Source organism: Lycium barbarum, chromosome 9 (genome assembly GCF_019175385.1).
Source record: "Lycium barbarum isolate Lr01 chromosome 9, ASM1917538v2, whole genome shotgun sequence".
Lineage (NCBI taxonomy): Eukaryota > Viridiplantae > Streptophyta > Magnoliopsida > Solanales > Solanaceae > Lycium > Lycium barbarum.
In genome coordinates, this window is record NC_083345.1 from 18530685 (window position 1) to 18556717 (window position 26033).

Sequence of the window (26033 nt, forward strand, 5' to 3'; positions counted from 1 at the left end):
ATAATAATTAGGTGGAGACTCCCTTAATTTTAATTAACCCCGGAATTATCGGGATGTTGTAAACTATTTTGACTCCGGTTAAAATAGGGTATAACAGTTTGGCGACTCCGCTGGGGACCACTTAGGTTCTAACCATAACTGACTTAGTTTAAATAGGCTTTGTGTGTTTGTCTAATTAATTTATTTGTTGTTAACTGTTTTACATGCTATTAATTGTTTGTTTGCTTTAAACTATTTAAGTGTTACTATTTTGATATAAACTGCCATTCCGTATCACTTTTCTCTATATTTAGAAATTCACACTATCACACGTACAAGCGAGGTGTGTTTTGCGCACCCGCAAATTTCTTTCAAAATCCCAAATTTTAGGAGAGTTGGCATATGCGCAGGGTGTCGGGATTTTTCGTGTGACCGCGTAGCCTTCTCACTCGAGTTGTCCGCTCGGGAACCTTGCGTCTAGTAAACCCGTTCTTAGTCAACCTAGGATAGAGCTAAACCAACACTTTTTTTTAAGAGCATACATTTCAAGACCTCGGAGGTTTAATACCCTTGGTGTATTAAACCTATTAGGTGACTTTACCCAAACGTCCAAGTGGGTTCACGACACCAAGTGACACTAATCATACTTTATGTGCATGTTTGAAGGATAATTGTGCCTAAATATTGACTATTTGCTCTAACTAATTAAACTTTAGGAGTGAGAGAATGACTAACGTTTCTGTGGCAGGTATAGATTTGCATTGGAGTACATCCATGGTCAACAACCGACGAGAACAGAGGACATCGCAAAATGGAGCTAGAAGTTGTATTTACTTTACTTAGATTAGGAAACATTTTATGTTGTACATATTTGATATGTAATAAATATTACATTACTTTTGTATTTTATTTTGGGAAATAGAACTTGTTTAATTAGCCAAAAGCAATGGGATGACGTATTATGGCACACTTTACCCTTCAAACAAACGTTAGGCCTACCTCTGGCACAAAGAGGTCACATGCATATTAGGACGCGTTATTGTTTGATATACTCGTTTACATTTGTTTGACAACTTGTTTGACTCTATTTGATGAATCATTTGCTACATGAATTACTTGACTCTACGTGATCATGACTTTACCTAGATATGTTAATGAGACTGATATCATTTGCATTTTATGTTTCCTTTTTCTTATTATGTTCCTTTTTATTTTTATTCCCAAAAGAGTTGATTCGTGTTGACACTCGAGCTGGCCGACCACCCTTACCTCACAAGGTCAAAGACATCATCATTACCTCGACGTAGTTGGATTGTTCAAGGAAAGGAAATTATTATGTCTGATCCAGCCGAATCTATTTCAACTGGTTTGGAAAACATCGTGATTTCTAGTGATCCCCCCGAGACTTCTGAGCATAGAACTACTATTCAACATGATGAACATATCGCCCGCCTGATTCAAGAGATTGAGGATCTACGTGGAGAACTAAATCGGGTTAGGGACCTGACCAACTTATCCGTTACACTCCAAAGTCCACCTCCTGAACCCTGAACTATCGCACCAAATCCACCTCGTTTTCCATCACTTGAATCTCCAGTCCCTGAACATTTTCCTCCACGAAATAATGCACCCACCAACAACAACTTCCCTTCAGTCACCCTCGCAAATCCACTAAATCCATCATCTGTCTATACCCCTCCACAGAGTCAACCACCCACTTACAATACCTATGCTACTCCTAATCCACCACCCGTCAATCCACCAAATCAATCACTAGTTCATACTCCTTACATTCCTTTATCCACCAACACTAATCCACTACCTACAATTACTCCTCTAAACCCACCAAACCAATACCTACAAATACCACTTATAACACACCACCTCCAGTCCAAAACACTCCCACCGTCCAAACTTATCCAACCCAGCATATACAAGGGGCACATTTTTTCACTCCTAATGCACAATATGTTCCTCCGGTATATGCAGCGGAAACACAAGCCTTTACCAACCCAGTAACGGTCAGGTTCCAGCCCGAGGTGGATCAATACGAGGAAATGCAAAAGGAGGCAAAAGCAAGGGCGGATGATATGTTGTTAAAAGAGATCCACAGTCTCAAAGAGGAAATGAGAAACCTTCAAGTTGCTAGAGGAAGCAAGAGTGTAGAATATGAAGATCTCTGTGTTCAGCCTGACGTCGATTTGCCCGTAGGCTACAAGCCGCCGAAATTTGATACATTCAATGGAACAGGCGACCCCATACACACTTAAGGGCTTATTGTGACAAACTGGTTGGAGTAGGTAGAGACCAGAATATAAGGATAAAACTATTCATAAGAAGCTTATCTGGTGAGGCTCTTACTTGATATACACAACAGACGTCCGTAAATGGCGTGGTTGGAGAGATATGGCACAAGATTTTATGGACAGATTCAGTTTTAACACCAATATCACACCAGATAGAGTCTACATGACCAAGTTAACTAAGAAGTCAACTGAGTCATTTCATGAATATGCACTGCGTTGGAGGTCAGAAGCAGCCAGGGTTCAACCCCCGATGAGTGATAGAGAAATGACTGCCACCTTCATTGAATGCCAAGCTGGCATATTTTATGAGAAAATGATAGGCATGATGGGGCAGAAATTCACAGAAGTTGTCAGAATGGGAGAAGCATTAGAAGAAGGAATCAAATCGGGAAAAATTCAGGATCTTACGGCTTTGCAAGCTGTAAACAAGGTTATTCAATCTGGTTCTATCAGCGGGGTTAAAAAGAAGAAAGAAGATGTCACTGCAATCATGAATGTCCAAGGATATAATCCAAGCCAAGCCATTACATACTTTAACCATCCACAACAACCTTTCTATCCTTACCAATACGTTGAACCCTACCAAGCTCCACTAACTCCATACCCTATCTACAACGCCCAAGCAAACTACTACCAACCCGGAGCACCTTTCTATCAAAACCCACGTCCATATCAATCTGTTCAAGCTCCAACTTACCAAAATCGACCGCATGACACACCTAAAGCCCGTCCAAACCCTGACATCAAAAACACTCGTAATTACACTCGGTTCGCTGAACCCTTGGCTCAATTGTTTGAAAGAATGAAAGCAGCAGGCGTGATACAACCGATTGAAGGGAAAATTCTCGATCCTATTCAAAGATGGTTTGATGGTTCCAAGCATTGTGCATATCATTCTGGAGTCGCTGGGCATGACATTGAAGATTGCTACGGTCTCAAAAACAAAATCGAAGCCTTGATTAAGGAAGGAGCGATCCAGCTCACTGGAGCTCGACCCAATGTGGACAACAACCCATTACCTACTCACGAAAATGCCAACGTGAACGTGGTAACTATTGAAGAAGATAGGGATGTGAAAAGAGCCATTATGCCAATTGAGAAGGGCATGTCATCAACTTTTGCTGCTCCCGTGGGAACAATCCAAGGGCAACCACCAATAGAGGTTGCTGCTACAACTACTCACAACACCGAGACACCGACCATTTGGGGTGCCGAACCAGGGGAAACTTTGAAGAATTGGACTTGTACTCCGTCCCTGGTTCGCCGGGAGTCTTGGTAGATTGAACATGTAGTGGACTTTTTTGAGATAGAGTGATTTTAAAATTGAGGCTTAAATCGTGCCCTAAAACTTTTGTTGCTTTGCCTCATCTTTTGGAAGCTTAAATTGCAAAATCTATGAAATGCATTTCTTATTTTCCTTAATCATATATTATTGTTATTTTCTATTTTATTTATCAAATCTGCTAATTTCATGATTGTGACATAAAATGAACGAATGAATAACATACATCTCGAGAGAGTAACAAAGAAATTAGACAAGAGTCCACTTGGAAGAAATGAAATAGCCGATAGACAATGACACAAGCATGAAGGCTATCAAGTCAAGAAAAATCAAAGGACGACATTAGATTAGATTGTCTAGTTTGCAACATTTCCTTTAATATACTTTACGAACTACGCTGACCTGATTCCTGTGGTGGGATACGTAGGCAGCCCACATAGGGTTCGGTTGCATTATAACAGAAAATCCAAAAATCCTTATTATTTATATGTAAGGAGAAACTACGCATAGCCTAATTCCCTCGGTGGGATACGTAGGCTATCGACATACGACTCAGTCATATTTAGGTAGAAATCCAATAAACCTTTAGCCATTTACATAACGGAACTACACATGGCCTGATTCCCTCGGCGGGATACGTAGGCTATCAACATACAGCTCAGTCATATTTAGATAAAATCCAACAAACCTTTAGCCATTTACATAACGGAACTACGCTGACCTGATTCCCTTGGTGGGATACGTAGGCAATCCACATCGGTTCGGTCCCTTTATCAGAAAATTTCAAACCATTTCTATGTACTTTACGAAATACGTTCTGACCTGATTCCTTTGGCGGGATACGTAGGCAACCTATATAAGGTTCGGTCACACCACAACATAAGTTTAGTATACTCTCACGAGGTCAAAACTGGGGCATATCTTGAAAGATTAGACAAGAGAAGAGTTAGACATTGACAATATTAAGGCTATTAGATAGGAAATATTATAGACAAATGAGTTTCAATTGTTTCAGAAGTGTCACAATCTGAAGTTGGCAGAAATATTTTACAACTTACATACATATATTTACATATATATATATATATATATATATATATATATATATATCTTTCCTTATATACATATACTTACGTATATATCTTTCCTTATACATATACTTACATATATACCTTTCAAATGAAACACTTTCTTTCAATTGTTTCACTACTATTCATCTACCGAGGCTTGAACGGAGATCACAAGATCCAAACAAACAAGACGAATGGAGTGCCAACAACGTCAAGCTTCGAGTCAACACGAATCAACTTCCCCCTCCCAAACTAAGAATTTTTCTTTGAGTGCAGGAGTTAAAAGGTTGCGAGACCAACAATCAAGTCTATCAATCATAGCCGAAAAGCATCATTTGGCCCATTAAGGCCTCGCCTTAAAAGCCAAACGACTTTATTTCCAACTTTATATTTAATTTCATTTTTATCACAATAACTTTATGACTTTATTAACAGATACACCTGTTTTGTAGGTTGTCGTTATTGAAGGCGAATTAAATCGGGATTGCGTGTCATTAATTTGGCCTGTCACGATACCATCAACATCATCAGCCAAACGGCTATGCTATCGCTTTACTTTACCAATTACTTTATCATTTACTTTACCAACTTTACCAACTTTAACAACTTTACCCTGAACTTTACAGGAATTATCATTAAGTCTCCGAAGACAACCGGAGGCACCATTTGGCTATACAGCCTTTTCTGCATTAGCCAAACGGCTACACTGTCACTTTACTTTACCAATTACTTTATCATTTACTTTACCAACTTTAACGACTTTATCCTGAACTTTACAGGAATTATCATTAAGTCTTCGAAGACAACCGGGGGTATCATCCACTTTACATACTTTAACGACTTTACTCCGGACTTTACGGGAATCTTCATCAAGTCTCCGAAGACAACCGGAGACATCATTCACTTTACCTACTTTAATGACTTTACCCCGGGCTTTACGAGAATCTTCATCAAGTCTCCGAAGACAACCGGAGACATCATTCACTTTACCTACTTTAATGACTTTACCCCGGACTTTACGGGAATCTTCATCAAGTCTCCGAAGACAACCGGAGACATCATTCACTTTACCTACTTTAACGACTTTACCCCGGACTTTACGGGAATCTTCATCAAGTCTCCGAAGACAACCGGAGACATCATTCACTTTACCTACTTTAACGACTTTACCTCGGACTTTACGGGAATCTTCATCAAGTCTCCGAAGACAACCGGAGATATCATATGGCTATACAGCCTCATTTTCATAAGCCAGACGGCTGCACTCTTACTTCACTTTATACTTCATCAATTACCTTATCATTCACTTTAATAACTTTACCTTAATTTCACAGATATCATCGAGTCACCGAAATAACCGGAGACACCGTTAGGCTGCACGACTCATCGGTATATCATTTACCATCAAGTCTCCGAAGACAACCGGAGACATCACATGGCTACACGACCTTATCTGCACAAGCCAAACGGCTACACTTTTACTTTACTCTCTATTTTATCATCTACTTTACCTACTTTAACGACTTTAAGAATCTCCAAATACAACTGGAGATATTATTACATCCTCGGCATACACATCACACATTCATTCAGGTCCCTGAAGATACCCAGAGACAACATTTGGACACACGGCTTCGCCTTCATTCCCATATTCATATTTATTATCATTTTACACTCTTTATAAGTTTTGCACTTTCAACTTTATCCCAAACTTTATTACTGATTTTGACATGAGTTTCAGTTTTGACAGAAAATACAATCTACATACAGAGACACAGCACAACGTGGAACTTTATCTTACACAGTGAGAAGGGGCAAAATATGCTGAAGAGGAATATCAAACTCACAAGCAAAGGTCACAGATCTACTCTCGAACTTGACTCCGCCTATGTCCACAAACATGTGATACATAGGTTATCCAAATTTTTTCTTTCATATCCACCACTAAAACCCTACTTAATCAACTCTTTTCACAAATCTTGTCTCACCATAATTCGACAATGGGGCAAAAAGCGTAGCGTAGGTATCAACCCGCTTCTTTCGAACTACATGGAACCCAAGATATAGGCAACTCGAAGCTGGGGTTTTTCCTTGTTTTCCAACCATCCTTCTGCCCCTATAATATTTTCCACCAATTCTCCTAACCCGTATTTTCTCAAGCTCTTCCGAGTTCGTATTTGTTGGTCGGAACAAAATTGTCTACTACGTCAATTTCTTCGCCCGAAAACTCTTACATCGTCTCCGGTCGAAGAGGGGCATCTGTTGACACCCAATTTCGTCCCTGCTTTATTCCTATTTATTTCTTTAGGCTTACAAATTTATAAACGAGCTAAATATTTTATTTTCGCTACTATTAATATTGTTACTTTTACTAGCAGTACATTGTTTCGTCATCATTTCATTTTCGGATTTGGACTCGTTAAATTAAGTCTTTACCTTTTTTTTACATATTAATCACTAATCACATGATACATATTATACAAGTTATATCACTTAGGAGTTAATTAATTAGAAGAAAGGACTAAAATTCGGATAATGACTAGCCCACACTTTAAATTCAACAACTCCACCAGCCCACACTTTCGGACCAACTGAGCCCAGTCGAGACCAGGCCATTATCCGAATATTCGTGACCCGACCCACTTTCTCTTAAAAACCCATTCATCGTCCTAACCTAAACAAAACCTAATCCCTAAACTCTCGCCGCCTCATTCCTCCAGCCCGACCCATCTCACAAAACGCCATTTTCGGCTAAGATTCGAATTCCTTTTGCCATTACAGACCTTGCCTCCCCATTTCGGGCAAAGGTGTTATTGTTTTGTTTTTCTTCACAGAGAATCAGCGTTGAAGAGATGGTCTCGTCTCTCTCTTTGTTCCTTTCAATCTGAAAACCCTTGATGAATTTTTGTCCGTTTATGAATTCGAATCTTACTTTACCAGTGCTTTTTCATTTTCGGGTAAAGAGTTTAATGGCTTTTGTCTACTTTTTGCTTTTGCTGATCAAACGTCTGAAATACACAAAAATCCAACAATGTTCAACGATCTCTGAAAGAATCACGAGGGAGATTTGATTTTGAACGGCTAGCTTATCTTGAAATCCCGCTCAATATTTCGAACCGAGAAAACCCTAAATCATCCTATAAATACATCTCTAAGTTCTCAGCCGAAAAAAAAAACATTTATTGGGGGATACACGAGTTTTTCTGTCACAAAGTCTTGAATTCTTTGTTTTAAATCTGGTGTTGAACTTTTAAAACCAGACAACATTTTTGTTGAAATATGAGATTTGTGACGAAAGGCTAAGGTTTTTGACGATTCGATTGACTTTCGTCGCTGTTCGACAAAATAATTTCAACTACGACAGAGACACTTTAATTTTTGACTCGAGTTTCGAATCTGTCAATATGAGAGAGTAGATTCGAAGCCTCGACGCCTCGTTCACTGTACCACAAAAGGTAATATCATCTCATGTTTAGTTTCTTTAGCCCGACAATGTTGTGTTGAAATCATAGTTAGACTTGAAACTGTATATGTTCTGTTGCTGCTTAATATCTCCAATTAGTTTCTTAACTCTGCGTTTCTGTTTTATTTAGAGTTCAACATGGCTTAATTGATTTTGTAAGCGTCGTAGCTTTACTTTGTTTTGGTCCGTGAATTGTGAAGTATGAATCGCTTACGATTTTAGTGCTTTTTATCTGTTCAAAAATGACTTAGTATGGGCTGTTAGATTATGTGGTTTAGCCTTCAAATGCATATGTGTTTAGTTCTACATTCCTGTTTTCATTCGAACCTGTTCTCGTCTTCAATCGAATAGTCAGCCTCTGGTTTTTCTTTCGTAGTTTAAAGGGTATATTTCTTTGAAGCTGTAATTACGTAGCTGCTGGTTTCGTGTGTCTGTTTGTAGATCATCTAGGATAAAAATTATTTGTGTGATGTAGTTTGTAACCTCTGTTCGCTTAGTTGAACCGACGAAATAAGGTTAAGGAATTTAGAACTCTAAAATATTGATAATCCTTTGTGCTAGATTTTAAAACAAGGCAAGATAATAGATTGATGATGTGAGAAGGTCCTAGCCAGTATTAACAACATAAAGGGATCTAGGAGGCTGTCATTTGACCTGTGAAGAAGTAGACAGTGATATCCTAGGCTCAGGTAGGGATTAGGAAAGACTTTGAGCATCTACACAACCTAGTACTGCATACTTTAGATTGCTGAGGTTCCTCTCCATTGAATCACAAGTCAATGGGACACTTCAAGGTCTCGGCAAGTATAAAAGATGAAATTATATGAGGTTTATATGCTAAAAGATGAGTTCTAGTCTTGTGCACAAGTCAATAGATGTTTCTGTGCATTTTGGTTTCTTCTCATTATGTTTGGTATCGTACACTTTCCTATTACTACATTGTGCTATGAATATAAACGATCAGAAATATCATTTCCCTATAAGAATGTCCGAGAATAGGCTGTGAAGTGTTGCACTTTAGCGATTTTCCTGCTTTAATTATGGTCATAAACTGTTGTAATTTTAGCCACTTTGTTGTTGTACTTTTTGAGCCATGAACCACTGCATTTTTTTTAACTGAGTTTCTGCTACGATTTGAGTTAGATTTCAGTTTCATTCTGAGCCGAGTTGCTATTGTATTTTGAGGTTGAAAACACTGCTTTTAGATTAATTTAGCTGCTGAAATATCCAGCAAGTGTTCACTGTACTTGGCTGTATCGATTCTTCATTTGGTACCTATTTTGAGGAGAGATTGTTGTTTGGTGGTTGCTCTAATGTTTTACTGTTATATTGTGCTGCCTCTTATATGACATTTCTTTGTTTGCATGAACACCGGAGCCGAAGAGCCCAATTTTGGGACCCAGCGACGCCGATATTGAAAGGGGTCTTAATATAAGACTCTGGGATGTCACTAAATCAGGAACCTGCATCTACATCTTCGTTTGTGTCTTTCGCTCCCTCAAAACATAGTCCAATCGAAACCGAAGAGAGTGGCGAGCCAAACGGCGAACCACTAAAACACTTTGTCCTTCGCAGGAGCCAAATGGGGCTTTAATTCGTCTCATTTTATTCAGTAATGTTGCTTGTTTGCTGGTGTGATTGAAATTTTATTTGTGTTTGGTAGTTACTTGCTAATAGCTTCACTTTGTTTAATCGTGTAGTCTTTCTTTTAGCACTTATTTGATCAGTTATGAGTTACCTTAGTCAAAACGTGATTTGTCCTATAGTTCTTAATCGCTTCCTCTACTTAAAACCTTATCTGTTTCGAATGAATCAAGCCATATGGTTTTCGGTTTTCATCAACTTATTTGATTTAGAAAATCAGTAGATCTACTCCACCAACTTTGGCCTTACATTTGGGAATAACATTCGTTTCAAATAATAAAGATGATAGTAGACTCGCCTTTAGTCTAGATCACATTCTGGCCTTGGTCCTCTTTTAAGATTAACTACTTTCTTATGCCAAAAAAGATTTGAACATCTGAGGCTTCTCTTCCATTTTATTTTTCAACTCTGGATCAAGAATCATTTCGTTGAAATGTTGTTACCTCAATCAATCCACGGAGTACAAATTATTTCTTTTTCTCCAAAATGAACTTAGTTACCCACTTAGCCTTTTAATTGACTCTAAGTCCGATCGGTTAACCATTTATAAATGGAATCTTAAAGGGTGCCTAATACCTTCCCTTTAGATTAATTGAACCCTTACCTAGAATCTTAAGTTAGTAGACCTTAAAACGGAGTTAACTTTAAAAATAACTTTAATAAACTCTAGGTGTCCTAATTCACCATAAATAATTAGGTGGCGACTCCCTTAACTTTAATTAACCCCGTAATTACCGGGATGTTGTAAACTATTTTGACTCTGGTTAAAATAGGGTATAACATGTAGCAGCTCTGTTTCTGCTTTGTCAGCTGAATTTGTAACGTTCATAATTCTCTACTCCGATGTCCTATCGACGAGCGGTTTGTTGCATTGGAAACTAGACTCGAAGTACTTCATTTTAGGCTTTTTATTTACCTCAAAACTCCTCATATACTAAAAGATATTCTTTCTCTAATTTGGGCCAAAATTGCCCCTCATATTTTCTTCAAATTTCCAACAAATTTAATTTCCTTGATTCACTTGCCCTTCAATCCTTCCATAGCTTATCATATGAACTTAAACCCTCATAAACATAAGATAAGCACATCTATTCTCGTGTGTCCTTGGAGGTAACTCCAGTGTCCATACTTAAAACCGCCAACACCTACGAATTTCCGCGTACCAAACTACGAAGTGTAACAATGTGGAAGGGCATTAAGAGCCCACTGAAGACCCTAGCCCCGAAGAAGAAACTCCTCAAGGTGACCACTCAAAATGCCCTGCAGTTCTCCTTCCTAAGTACGTCTGGACTTGGCAGCGAACATTCTAGCGACTCAGATGCCGGAGGTGATGAGGCGACCAGTAAGGGAGTGGCTTAGAGATTCCCCCCCCCCCCCCCCCCCCCCTTTATATCAGCTTGGTTCTCATTTGCCCTTCTAGGGTTTGTTTTTAAGACAATCTACTAGCTTTGGTTTGGATAATTTTCTTTTATTTTTGATGCGGGTGACCCGGTTTAAGGATACTCGTAAGACAATTGTTCTAGTTGGGCGGGATGTTTCTATGTAGGCCTTGCTTTGAAGATTGGCTTTCCTTTGAATTTTATTGATGGATGAATAGGTTGAGAAAAATACGGAATAGGGGAGCTCACTGGTTCGGGCACTGCTTCGGCGGTCACTTGTTCGTTACAGCGAAAGCTCTATGGCGAAAAGGTCCTCGCTATAGCGAGACTGTGGGAAAGTTTTGGGTCCGTTATAGCGAACAGTGATCCACTGTGGCGAGCTAGCTGTAGCAGTTCCCACACCGCTGCAGCGAAGCTACAGTGTCAGTGGGTGAATTTTGATGCCCACCAACTTAGGGCATGCAGGGGCTCATTTGTTTGCTTAGCGCGTACAAACACGGATTTCGCCCAACGAGTACCAACACATTCTTAATTTCCTAACCCTTCTAATACACATACCCAATTTAAACCATTTAATACCGACAGTAGGATTTACATCCATTCACACACTTAGCACATAAAATACCCACAGAAGGTATTTATTAGATCATTATAATTAGATACTAATTCGAATCAATAGATACCAATTAGCCCGTCAAGATACCAATTGGAATCGCCCATATACCAATTGGATTCAACTAGGAGATTAGATATTGGAGTAGCACGATAAAATGAATAAAGTAAAATTTTTAGATGTCCTTTAGCCTCTTGCAGATGGGTACAGACGTCATTGTACCATTTCACAAGACTCTACTAGACATTTGTTCTTGTACTTGTGAGACTGGTAACCTAGGCTCTGCTACTAACTATCATGACCCAAATTATGGGCCGTGCGGGGACCTACCGTATTATTACCTAGTAGGCGAACCCTTACCAAATAATCCAATATTCAAACATGTTTTTCAATTACCAGTAACATAATTAATGATCACAATTGAAGAAAAATATTCATAAGGACTCTGTTATCAATACAAGAAAACTGAAACGTTTCCGGGATCTGGTCTAAATAGGTACAAGAGCTCCTATTACACAAGAATAAAACCAAATAAATGACATAGCCTCTGCCTGGAATGAGATGAGCAAGGCTGTAGGAAGATATGTCCGGGAATTCACTAAGAGAAACTTCAAGTAACAACCTGCAACACATCTACACCCAAAAAGGACGTAGCAAGAGTAGTATCAATACACCACGCATACTGGTAAGCATCATCGGTCAACTAATAGTAGTCCACGTAACACAATATAAAATCAATAAGATAAACATACAAGTCAACGTACACCCCTAAGAATCCTTGTATAGATGACTACACCAATATGAACTCACCTCTCTAACTCCTGGTTACTCTAGTTCCCTTATTCCTATAGTATCGCTAGCTATCCAACTAGTCAAGTGTCGTCCTACTTCGTATTTTTTTAGGGCCAAATAATTAATAATTATCTCATCAATTCCACTAACGTCTACTCCCTGATTATTAGCCTTAGAGTTTTCTATCCGGTTCACTCGCTAGGGTATGATGCATCCATGGAATGTACTCATCATACTTCCAGCAAACACTGTAACTCTCTAAATCCATCAGATTTAACACAAAAATTCGAGAACTTAATAATTTATTCTTACGCCAACATCTTCATGCATGATCAGAACCCCCTCAGATAGTTCAACACAATTATAGGAGATGCACAATGCAAATGCAGTGGAATGACAACATGTAAACAAAGTATATGAAGGTATGTAATGCAATGCAATGCAATGGCCCCATAGACATACTATACATATATGCTAATTAATGTCTTTGCCCAATAGTCATGACCTGCAAGGAACCCATGCTGTCCATGTACCACTCGCTCTAGAGCGAACCTCCGACCATGAGCCCATAATCTAGGTCTTATCCTCACTCCCGATCAAATGTACCTTTATATATATATATATATATATATATATATATATATATAGATAGATATATATTCATTGTCCCATCACTTTCAATGATCGATTATCAAGTAATACCTCATATTCAACCCAACTCGACCATAAAATCGGGTAGTACAATTGATATTTACTCATACTTTTCACTGCATACAGTATTCAATAATTACACTCAAACATATGCAATGCTGCTAATAAATAAGATCAATGTCAGAAAATATGCCCTTGACGGGCGTAATACTATGATGCCTTCGCTTCAACTCACCCAATGCAACCCTTTTTATTGACAAGAATGAATAGCCGTATGAATATTGCAAATAACTCAACAATTCATTGCGGAACTAAATATACCTCGGAATATTTATTCTAACCTGCAAGGTAACCTCCCTTAATAGCGACAAGTGATCTCTCCCAATTAGTAACACGTCGACATCAATAATTTATAGAAATTAGTACCCATTTATACATTCGTTGTTACCCCAGTTACTATACACACACACACACACATAAATTCCCTTAAACTATATATATATATATCCGAACTCTATGTCTGAAGACCTAATCATGCTTTCGTCCATCAATTCCTTACATATATATGACTCACTAATTAAAGTCTAACTCAAGTAAACCGTAACCTACCTCGATGAGGAGCAGCTAGTCAAACTTCCATGAAGTATCCACCTTCCTAGCCTGTAGTCGAAATCCGCAAGAGATGATAATTGATGGAGAAGAAGTGAAGAATATTGGAGAAGCCTCTTTTTCTTGATGTCAAGGGTTTTTCTTAAATGTAAATCCAAACAGCAGCCTTGAAGGGTATTTTATTAAAAAGAGGGTGAAATATAAAACTAAGTGTGAGAAAACGTTTCCACTGGTCCGTGATGTCCGCTGCTGCGGGAATCAGGTTCGCTACGGAAAGACCGCTGTGGCGGACCATGTCTCACTACAGCGGGACTGCTGTGGCGGCACTCGGTCCGCTGCTACGGACTAAGCTCACCCGAGCCCACGACTTCTAACTCTTTCCGAAACTGATTTTTTCAGCTATCAATCATTTAAACACCCCATAGGGCTTATCTTTTAAGATCTCAGGCCTCAGTTTGGTACAGGTTTCGCGAAGTATTAAATAACGACCGGATGGGTCGTTACATTGAAAAAATTGAGACCTTTTTTCTTTTGTATATGTTGTGTGTCTTTTGGGGGAAGATTTTAAGGTGCTGCAAATGAAAAAGAATATTGCGGGTGAAAATAATGAAAAAAGGAGAAGATAAAAGTTACTCGAGGGGCGGCCAATTATGTGTTTGCCATGACTGAGCTACTAAGGTGAAATAGAGGGGAAGGGGTTAAAGAGAGGAAATATTGATTAAATCAAATTAATAAATATAGTGTTAAATTAAGAATTGACATTTGTACACATCAGTCAATTTTGACTTTTTTTTTTGCCTTACACACGCCTATACTAAAGTGAGCACAATTGACGTGCCACATCATCACTCAAGGGTTATATTTCAGTTTAAAATAGTCTGAGGGGGTCCTATGACCCATGCCCCCCCCTCCCTGGGCAAAGTATAAGTGTCTCACTGATATCTCAGTACAAGTTTGAGGGGGATTTTTATGTCTTTTCCCTTCTTTTTTTATTTTACCATTTCTGCGGTCACAAGACGGTTTGGAAACAGGTCTATTTTTTGTTACAACTCGGATACATTCAAAGCTACTTTAAAATAGTTCACAACTGTAAATCTGGGCTTTAGGCCCGAAAATATTTATCCGATTGACTAAAGGGGGCGGAAGGCCCAAAGTTGTCACTAAGTCACTTTAAAAAAAAAAAGGTCATTTGACCTTGTTTTATTACTGATCCAGTTTCCAACTTTAACCAAATTTCACTTTTAATTAACCATAGCATTACACCAGTTTTAAACTCAAACTCAGGTTAAGTTTTGGTTTCATCCAAAATTTGTCTTGACCAAGCTTTTTAGAAAAGACTAAGGCGACATCCTAATATACTATGCGTTTCCTAGGTTCTACACATGCCTAAGGGTTTCAATAGTTTCCAAGTGTTTACAAATACATACACATATAAAAATGAACGTAAATGCACAAAGTTTATGCTGGTGGGCCTACCTAAGCCCACCAGTTACTATTTTCACCCATAGTTGGGCCTTCAATATATTAGCTTCCTTGTCATTTTCCTTTGCACAATCGGACTCGATGAAGAAATGCAGTTGGGCCTCTGGCCCAATAGGTTTTTTAGGAGGCGGAGAGGTAGCCCAAATGTCCTCTTACTAGTGAATCCTTGAGTCAAGAATGAACTTAAAGATCCTTTTCCTCCCTAAAATCCCAGAACTCAGCCACAATTAACAAGAAAAACACTAAATAAAACCCTTTAAATTTACTTAATCCAAAAAATTAAGGATCTTAAGCAATTTGCTAGAAACCCTAGGTATTTCGAATTTTTTAGTATGCGAATGAGTTTTTCAGTTGCCAAGGTGTGTCAACAACGAAGGATTGGTGTTCTTTATATATATATATATATATATATATATATATATATATATATATATATATATATATATATAGAAACCCCCAAAATCGTTGAAACCCTATATCTGTCGATGCGGGAGTATACCATTTTGCTTCTCTCAATCACATCCAACAGTAGGGATTGATTATATCAACGAATGAAGGGTCGGATTTGACTTAATCGGAGTCAATCCATATGATTCGTCAAGAACCAATCAAATTTCATAGATTCAAACAGGTGTAAACAAAAACCATTAAGAAATTTCAGAGCTTTGACTGTTATACATAAAGAAAGTAAAAGAAATAGAAAGAGGGAAAGAACTATACCGTGTTTGGTGAAAAACGGAGAAAGCATTAAATGTTTTGCCTCATACAGTCACACAAACCTAGCAAAACCTGGCAAAAGTTTACCTCACCTGAAATTTTGCCATAAAAGGCGATGATGATGGGGAGAGATAAGAGGGGTGATGGAGGCGGCGCTATGATTTAACCCTTTGAGAGAGAGAGAGAGAGAGAGAGAGAGAGAGAGAGAGAGATGTTAGAGGTTTTTTGGGGTTGAGACTGAATAGAGTAGGGGTATTACACGACAGGAATTTTGACACTGATTTGATAAATGACCATAATTAAAGAAGAAAATTAATTCAACTCCCACAAATATGGTAAAAAATGATTAATTGAACAATTAGACAACTTAAACGAACGCGGCTAATTATGCAAGTGGGCTCAAATTTGCAAATATGACCTTAATTGTTTTGATCTAAGATTAAATTACTCAAATTATGGCCTTATTTGGTCCAATGGCCAACTTAAAGTAAAATTTGCCAAAAATGACCTCAATTTATCAAACCAATGGACTTGGCCTTTTAAGCTAATCAAACAATTAAGAGGCTATTTTTGCAATAATGACCTCAATTGGGTTAAACCATGGATTTGGCTTTTCAATTGATGACCATACTTAAACTAGCAATTGATTATTTCAATTGTAGCCAATTAGCCACACAACAAGCAATTTTATGGAATTAATCATAATTAAATCACTCAATTAACTATGATGAAATTCCAATAATTGAATACGCAAGAGTGAATTGAGGGGTAAAAATGATTAATTCATTTAACTAATCAAATTTCTTGAATCAAACAGAGCGAGATACTTGCTAATTGCCAATTTAAACAATTAAATAAATTATTTTCGTAAATTATTTTTAATTAAATAAATTATTTTCGTAAATTATTTTTGTCCTTGTAAAATTTAGAAAATGTATCATAATTGTTGCAAAAAATATGTAAATTAATTTTTCAAATGATTCATAGTATTATAGAAGGTATCTTTCCAAATAAATGGAAAAATATTATCTAAGTATTTTGACTTGAAAAAATAAATATTTCATTCGGTTTAATATCCAAGGACTCTGATTAGTTAAAATAAATTATGAAAGGTCAAAAATTAGGTGTCAATAGTAATATTGAAGAGTTTTGTATTATAGCTGATAAGGCCCATAGTGTACGTGCCCTTAAAGTGGTTGTAGATAGTTTTATTTATTTCGCTAATATTGTGGTTCCAATTACCAACACTGTCCATAACCCCAATAATTCTGTTTTTCCTATGTCGTTGGATAGTAAAGGTTTGGAAGAATTTAATATTAGCATCTCCTTCATTAAACCATTGAACTCTCTATTTGAATTTCCAAAAATCTTCCTCACTTTTTAGAATATCCTTAAATTCTTGGATGAGGTTTTCGTCAAGGTCATTGTGGTAGTTATTTTTAATTGTGGGGTCCATTTTTTGAAGTTCCCCTATTCTAGCAAGTAAAATTTTTTTCTTATAAAAAATATTACCAAAAGTGTCCCTATTCCAGATTTGGACATTTTTGGTAAAGTCGTTGATGGCTACTTCTAGTTATCTTTATTATCCCAATGGTGGTCCACCATGTAAGCAAAGTCCGGGTGTCTAAGCCACATGGTTTCAAAGCGGAAGAAGAATTGGGGTTTTCCTACTAGCCTATCCGTATATAGTACAGTAGGGCAGTGGTCAAAGTGTGCACGAGGTAGGTGTGTAACAGTCGTGTTAGGGAAAATACACACCCAATCTAAATTAGCAAAAAATCTATCTAGTCTTTTAAGAATGATATTACTCCTATGTTTTCTTTTATTAATCCACGTGTATTTAGTTCTCGTGAAACCAAGATCTATCATATCAATATTGTCCAAACATTCTATAAAAGTAGAAGTTCTAGAGTTATTTATTCGGTTACCCCCGTATTTTTCTGTTGCTGAGGTGACCACATTGAAGTCACCACAGAGAAGCCATGGTTTTCTGCAATGTTTTCCCACTGCTTCAAGGTTTTTCCATTAAGAATTTCTATTATTGTAAGTGGTTTTGGCATATATTAAGAAAAGCATCCATGAAGGTGATGAAAGGTTTACTTGCACATTTACATGTATCTCTGGATCGATTGTGACTTCATTGCTCTTCAACATGAATGCTACTCCTCCTGAGTAGCCATCTCAACTTATCTCAAACCTATCTGTGAACTTAATAAGATCCAAGAGAGGGTCATGGTTAGTCATTTTTGTTTCAGTCAAACAAATCATTGTAGGGTTGTTCCATTCTACAATAGCTTTAAAGTTTCTTTTAAAACCAGTTATTACTGCCCCTACAATTCCATAAGAGTACTTTATTTTTTGGGTTTGGAGCATAGATTGAACTTTCCCCCTGAGCCAGTGACATCTCCAGATGCGCTAACAGCGGGTGAGATGCTTCTTTTGTCATTGAGATCTCTTGTTTCGGTAATGTTGGGATCATTAACATTACATATTTGTGTAGTAGTGTCAGGGGGTAACTCCTGATGTTGAAAGCAACTCTTAGAGCCTCCCTCGGGATAGTCACTATGAATCTTCTTACCTCGTTTTCATGTAGTGACATCGATAGAGAGCTCCTCGGAGTCAAGTTTTGGGGAATCAGATCTAGAGTGATTGGCTCCTACTCGTCATTGATTGCTTTTTTTTAAAAAAAAAAAAAAAAAATTGATATTATTGAATAAACAATAAGGTACATATCAAAGAGAGGCTGTACAGAAACAGCCCTCACCTACCTGAATGGAACACGCTCCATTCATTACATAGTTGGTAGGATTTCCAAATAAGCTCACAAAAGAATTGGGGGTATCCCTATGTACATCAGATCCATCAAGGAACATCAAAAGTATAAAATCTATCTATATCCCTATTTCGTTGAATGGCTTTATGATTGTATCTTCTTCTGAAAGATGGGAATTGTAGTCTGTCCATATTGTATGGTCCTCGTCATTGATTGCTTAATGGTAGAAATTCTCCTTCTCTTCCGGTATAAGTAACAAGAGCTCCGGATCCAGTTGAGGGACTACTTGGTCTTCTTCCTTCTCTAGTGGGTAAGCTGGGTCCACCCCTATATCCATGATCTCCGACAGAGGGGTAGGGGATCCATTTGATTTTCTCGTCCTCTTGAGATAAGTTTTGATGTTGGGGTAAAGGTTGGGGTTCGATTGTGCTTCCTCTTCCATTGGGGTTGGCTGTTTCATTGGTGCATTGTTGAAAAGGCTCAGTTAGTCGATGATTTACAGTGCTCCTATTTCTTGCACTTGCAGCGTTTACAGTGTTGTTTGGGTTTGCTAATGAGAGTATAATCCCTGGCTTATCAAGTGGTTTAGCCAGTGGGTATTCTCCAACATCATAAGGGCATGTTGTTGGAGTAACTCTAGGTTCCATACCAGTGGTGGTACTTGGTTGGAGGCTTCTCCCGTAAGGAACGTTGTTTCGACGTAATAGATTAGGATGGTGAGTGAATTGAGATGTCGGTGGAGCTTGGAAGATGGACTTTTAGGTATTCTATCTGGTGGTATTGATTCTCTTGGTGTTGATAGCGGTATTGGTGGTGGAAAGTGGCACGGCATTGTCACAGCTTTGTTGGGTTTTTTTGTCTTTTGATGTGCTATGCGTAGAGATATGGGGTGATGGAGATGAGTTTATGGTGGTTTTTTAAGCTGGTGATGAGTGTAGGTTTCCCATCAATGGCGGTCTTTCAGCTTCTTAAATGTCCTCGACTGTCAAGATGGAGGAATAATCATTTTTTCTGTCAGAGAAGCTGAAGAGGAAAGGATGTTTTTTTGTCTTAAATGTGATTGGATAATTTATTTCAGTTTGAGTAGTATTAAGGACACTAAATTTTGCTGGATTTTTCTTTTCTTTTTTTGTACTCGTCCGTAGTCTTATCATCTGACTCCAGGTGTTGTATTGTAGGGGATAAATTTGAGTTTGCATTAAATGCCGTCGGGCTACTTTTATGCTGACCTTTTCTCTCTCTCTTTTTTTTTTTTTTTTTTTTCGTTTGGGTTTAGTGCTTTATTTTTTTCAGTTGGTTGTGGAGATTGAGACGTTATTGAATGGGCTTGTGGTGTGGGAAGACTGTTTAACCTTTTTTTGTGGGTCCCTTTTTTTTTTATAATGCATTTGTGGCTTTGTCACTGGATGACGAGTTGTTATGGTATTGTTTTTTTTCCTAGTATTTTCTTTCTTGTTTTAGTGTGATATTGTATTTTGTTTCGTACTTGGTGATCAAGTCAGTGACTGTAGATAGTAGATAGTTCAAATCTCTACCTTCAAACATTTAATTTAAGCAAATAAACTTTTTTCAGTACGAAATATCTACTTAAAGTAGAAAACGCAAAATTCTAAAAGGGCTTTAGAGAAAATCCATTCAATTTCCACTAACAGATAGATAATAGCTACTCATATCTACTTCTCACTAAAGGGGCCTTATAGATGATGCAAAATTGTTAGTTAATTACTCTTTCTGTTTTATTTTTTGTGATTTGATATTTGGAGTACAAGAGAAATTGTTTTGCGTGAAATCAAATAAAAAATTTAAGTATTTTTTAATTTTCATATTTAAACGTACATAAAAATACTTTAGTCATAATTGTTATTAATTTAATTAAAGAAAATTTCTTTAATATTTTAAATAGTAACTTAGTATTAGTCACATAAAGTAAAATAGAGTAATTAATTTTTTTTGCTCGTGGAAGCAAAAAAAAAAAAATGGAAGCTGGCTTTCTACCAAATGGACGTCATTGAAGTTTCTAGTCATTTTCTGTTTCAAAAGAAGTTTCTTAGAATATGTCACATGTTTTGATCAGTGGCGGATACAGGATTTTCATCCAGAGTGTTAGAAAAAAAAAAACTAAATATACACTGTAATTTTTTGCCGAAGGTATTCAAAAGTTAATATATGCACATAAATACAGAAAATTTACCCTATATATACACTGTAATTTTTTGCCGAGGGTGTTCGGGTCACTTACACGTAGATCCGCCCCTGGTTTTGATGGTTTAGATTTTTCCCTTTGATGGGTTTTCCTTTAATCATAAATTGAGTTTTAACGATTCCAATTTCACACCTTTTTCTATTGTCAAGAAAATTACCAAGGGAGCATGCTTCATGAAATCACGGAACAATTCATATGTAGAAGATAAAGAGTATTTGCTAGCTTACTAAACATAGAGAATAAAAGTTACTTCCTCTCTTCTCTTTTATTTATTCATGACACTAAAAATAAATTCTCTTTTGACTAGTTCATTTTACCAATTCAAAGAGAATTAATGTTTTTCCATTTATATTTTTTCATTAAGTAACCATTTTCCAATCTAATTGGAGTAATATACTCCCTCCCGTCCAAAATAAATGAATTTCTAGCACTTTTTCTTTGATTAGAAATAAATGAATTTTCAAAGCCCAAAGAGGTACTAGTCAATTTTTTTCAAAGTTACCCTTCTCTTAAATGAGTTTTTCAAATTTTAACATTGACTATTTTTACTTTTAAAAAAAGTTTGGGAAAAGTAAAAGGATAAGATAATCAAATGACTCTTTAATTAATTACATTAATTAACTTTCTTACACACGCCCCAAAAGTTCGCTTATTTTGGATTGGAGGAAGTAATAGTTCATATTTAGATTTCTAAAATATTCTTAATAAGGATAATTTAGTAAAATATACACTCAATTAATGTTCTACTAAGGGGAGTGTAAAATGCAAACTAGACAAGTAAAGAAAATGGAAAGAGTAAAATGAAAACCCTTAATAAATTCAACCAGGATTTATATATAACGACAAATCATGGAAGCAGTTACAACTCTTAAATAGCAAAGCGATAAACAGTGTAACTACCTATACATTAGCATGCACTCATCTGATATTACATTATAAGTTCCCCCTTTACATCTTTCTACCCCTTTGGCTATTTGGGGCAAAGTTTCTCTTCGTACAAGGCCAAAATACACCTAGAGCTTAAATCTTGGTGCATTATTTTTTTTCTTTCTGATATTAGTTTCTTAAGCCAATCAGCAAAAGCATAAATAGGTTACGTTGCATAATGGACGTGGATTAATTTTCTCATGTTGTTAGTCCAACTTCTTGCTTATTACTAAAATCCATTTTTTCATGAGCACCATCAACTTCTTCTTGCTTTTTCTGATCATCAGCTTTTTCTTGATTCTCCAGCACCACCACTTTAATGTCAATGACGACTTCTTTCAGATTGTTTAGATTAATGTCGGGTAGGACTTGTTGCTTTCTGTTTCTGAAGATCGCGTACAGTATCATCTGTGTAATTCCGAATAAAAATCCTAGAATGTTTGGCGTCTGTTCATCCAATAACAAGGAAAATTAAAAATATGTTAGCGTATAAAAGTTGAACGAATTTAACTTCTATAGGCATAAGTCGTAAAATTATTTTCGTCTGATCAGATCAATTAAAAGCTAACTACATATAACTATCCATAAAATTAAAATTAGAAAAATAGAAAATAAAGCAGGTTACTTACTGCAATGTACATGTCTTTTATCAAAAAACCATAGAAAAACCATATGATGGCGCAAATTGTGAGGAAGAAAGAAAGTGGGAATGGCATGAACTCAACGCTCTTTGTTTGGATAACACGTTTCTGCAAAAAGAAAGAAATGCTTATATTAGGCAAAATTTAAAGAATATATAGTTGAAGTGGTGTATATATATAGTCGATTTGATTTTCAGTTAATTTTCTTACCAACGAACCACAGAATGTAGAAATTTGCAAGCGCGACAATTTATCATATGATATTATTAATTTAACGTACCATAATGCTAAGAGGAGCAGCAAAAACGATAACAGAAAATACAGCACAGATCCAACCGACGATGTTGAGTCGCGTGTCACTTTTGGCGAATATATATGTCAGGCCGACGATTGCTCCAAATAATCCTATGTTAAACAAAAGCAGCAGCTTCGTAGTGTAATTCTGCAAATCATCCGAAAAAATCAATAAATATCTCATTTTGTACTCATAATTTCAAAAATGTAAGAAGTTTAGCGGTAATAATATAAATCTTGAACCCTCAAATATAAACATTGAATTGTATTATAACCTTGGCCTCTCTGGTGGCATATATCAAGAAAATTGTGAGATATATCAATTCAATTGCTGTTCCGAAGCTGTTAATGGTTATCAGCAAAGTGCCATTATTTTCTTTGAGAAAAGCATAGTACAAATAAAGCATGGCACTGAATAGCGAAACCGAATAAGGTATAGACTGGAATCCTTCCGTGGATTTTCGCTTATATATCCTATAGAAAGTTGGTCTGTAAATAAAGAAAAGTTGCACATATATAAGAATATTATTAAGGCATATTCTTCAGAATTAAAAAAACAAATAAGAAACTGGATCGAGGAGACTTGAACTCCATCTTACATTGGGGACAAGTACACCAAGAACGACACCCCATTTCCTGAAAAAGACCAAGCAAAAAGTATAAAATTGGTAAAAAGATGTGAGTTATAATGGAAAGGTAGAGGCATGAAGAATTAATTAAGTACCAAGAATGCCAAAAACAAAGGCCAACTGAGAAGCAGTGAACGCCATTCTTGGGTGTACTGGTGATAAATACAAGAGCTAACTGGAGAAAAGCCTTAAACCATGAGGGAAAACAAAGTGTTGAGACAACGTTTATATAGAAAAAAAAAAGTGAGATATTGCTGATAAAGATTGCTTGCCACTTGAATAAGTAAGAATGATATGTTCATAGGAAAGGGCTACCTCACCGAGGGCCTTTTCAAACTCAATGTAGTGGTTGTTGACAATATTAATAAGAATTCAGCTTCGTCTTACTTATTGGAGTCAAATGATTTATGGCATGTTCGTTTAGGACATGTCAACTACAAAACCTTGCGAAAATTGATTAATTTAGAAGTATTGCCTAAATTCGAGTGTAATAAATTAAAATGTGAAATCTGTGTTGAATCTAAGTTTGTTAAACATCCATATAAGTCTATTGATAGGAGTTCAAATCCTTTAGACTTAATCCACACAGATATATGTGATATGAAGTTAATACCATCTCGCGGTGGGAAAAAGTATTTTATAACTTTTATTGACGATTGCACTCGATATTGTTATGTGTATTTGCTTAATAGTAAGGATGAAGCAATTGATGCATTTAAGCAATACAAGAACGAAGTGAAAAACCAATTGAATAAAAAGATAAAAATGATTAGAAGTGATAGGGGTGGAGAATACGAATCTCCTTTTGTAGAGATATGTTTAGAATATGGGATTAATCATCAAACTACTGCCCCCTACACACCACAATCAAATGGAATTGCGGAAAGGAAAAATCGAACATTAAAGGAGATGATGAATGATTTATTAATAAGTTTCGGTTTACCGCAGAGCTTGTGGGGGAAGCTATCCTTACAACTAATCGAATACTCAACAGGGTGCCCCACAGCAAAACACAATCTATTCCATATGAACTATGGAAAGGAAGAAAACCCAACTTGAAATATTTCAAAGTGTGGGGGTGTTTAGCAAAGGTCCAAGTTCCTTTGCCCAAAAGGGTAAAAATCGGACCAAAAACTGTGGATTGTGTTTTTATTGGCTATGCTACAAACAGAAAAGCTTGTCGGTTTTTTGTTCACAAATCGAGCAATCCCGAAATTCATGTTAATACGGTAATTGAATCAGATAATGCTGAATTCTTTGAAAACATTTATCCGTATAAAACTGAATGTGAGTCGTCAAGTGAAAGATCTAAATGACCGCGGGAAGAACCAAAGGAAAGTACACCAAGTGAAGAGGATCCAAGGCGTAGCAAACATCAAAGAACATCTACTTCCTTTGGACCAGATTTTGTGACATTCTTGCTTGAAAATGAGCCTCAAACATTTAAAGCAGCGATGTCATCTTCTGATTCAGCATTTTGGAAAGAGGCAGTCAATAGTGAGATTGAATCAATTTTGAACAACCATACATGGGAATTGGTTGATCTTCCTCCTGGAAATAAACCTTTTAGGATCAAAATGGATTTTTAAAAGGAAAATGAAAGCTGATGGCACTATTGACAAATATAAGGCAAGACTTGTGGTCAAAGGTTATAGACAAAAAGAAGACCTTGATTACTTTGACACATACTCGCTGGTAACAAGAATAACATCTATTCGGGTGTTAGTGGCATTGGCGGCCGTATATGGTCTTGAAATCCATCAAATGGATGTCAAGACAGCTTTCTTAAATGGAGAATTGGAGGAAGAAATTTACATGGAACAACCTGAGGGTTTTGTGGTTCCTGGTAAAGAAAGGAAAGTGTGCAAACTTGTTAAGTCACTTTATGGACTTAAACAAGCGCCCAAACAATGGCATGCGAAATTTGACCAAACAATGTTGACAAATGGATTTAAGATTAATGAGTGTGACAAATGTGTTTACATTAAAAATACTCCAAATCATGAAGTCATTGTTTGTTTATATGTTGATGACATGTTGATAATGAGTAGAGATATTGCCGATGTAAATGCTACGAAGCGTATGTTCGCTAGCAAATTTGACATGAAAGACTTAGGGGTTGCTGATTTGATCTTAGGAATTAGGATCCATAAAACTCCACAAGGTCTAGCACTATCACAGTCACACTATATTGAAAAGGTACTTGACAAGTTCAAGTATTTAAATTTCAATGTTGCAAAGACTCCAATTGATGTAAGTTTTGCACTTCAATAGAATGAAGGTGAAAGTGACTCACAATTGGACTATGCACGAGTTTTGGAAAGTTTGATGTATATTATGAATTGTACACGACCAGATATAGCATGTGCTATTAGCAAGCTGAGTCGATTCACGAGTAATCCCAATCAAACTCATTGGATGGCAATGAAACGAGTCTTGCGGTATTTGAAACTCACCCAAAACTATGCTTTGCATTATAATAAATATCCCGCAGTAATTGAGGGATATAGTGATGCAAACTGGATCACCGGATCATCTGAAGTTAAATCCACGAGTGGATATGTTTTCACCGTTGGTGG

The 26033-nt window shown here is 36.8% G+C and overlaps 1 protein-coding gene and 1 long non-coding RNA gene across 2 annotated transcripts; both read right to left on the bottom strand.

The window, feature by feature from the left end:
* Positions 1 to 12215: 12215 nt before the first annotated feature.
* LOC132611194 (uncharacterized) lies at positions 12216 to 16186 on the bottom strand. The gene is made up of 2 exons (XR_009571500.1): positions 15991 to 16186; positions 12216 to 12369 (listed from the first exon to the last, which is right to left on the bottom strand). It is a non-coding gene; the product is annotated as an uncharacterized LOC132611194 (long non-coding RNA).
* A 5591-nt stretch (positions 16187 to 21777) lies between these two features.
* On the bottom strand, positions 21778 to 23690 carry LOC132610482 (bidirectional sugar transporter NEC1-like). Its single transcript, XM_060324794.1, has 6 exons — positions 23550 to 23690; positions 23425 to 23461; positions 23101 to 23314; positions 22812 to 22973; positions 22520 to 22639; positions 21778 to 22337 (listed from the first exon to the last, which is right to left on the bottom strand). Exons 1-6 carry the CDS (start codon positions 23593 to 23595, stop codon positions 22089 to 22091), a joined length of 828 nt encoding a protein of 275 aa, XP_060180777.1. The 5' UTR covers positions 23596 to 23690; the 3' UTR covers positions 21778 to 22088.
* Between the last annotated feature and the right edge of the window lie 2343 nt (positions 23691 to 26033).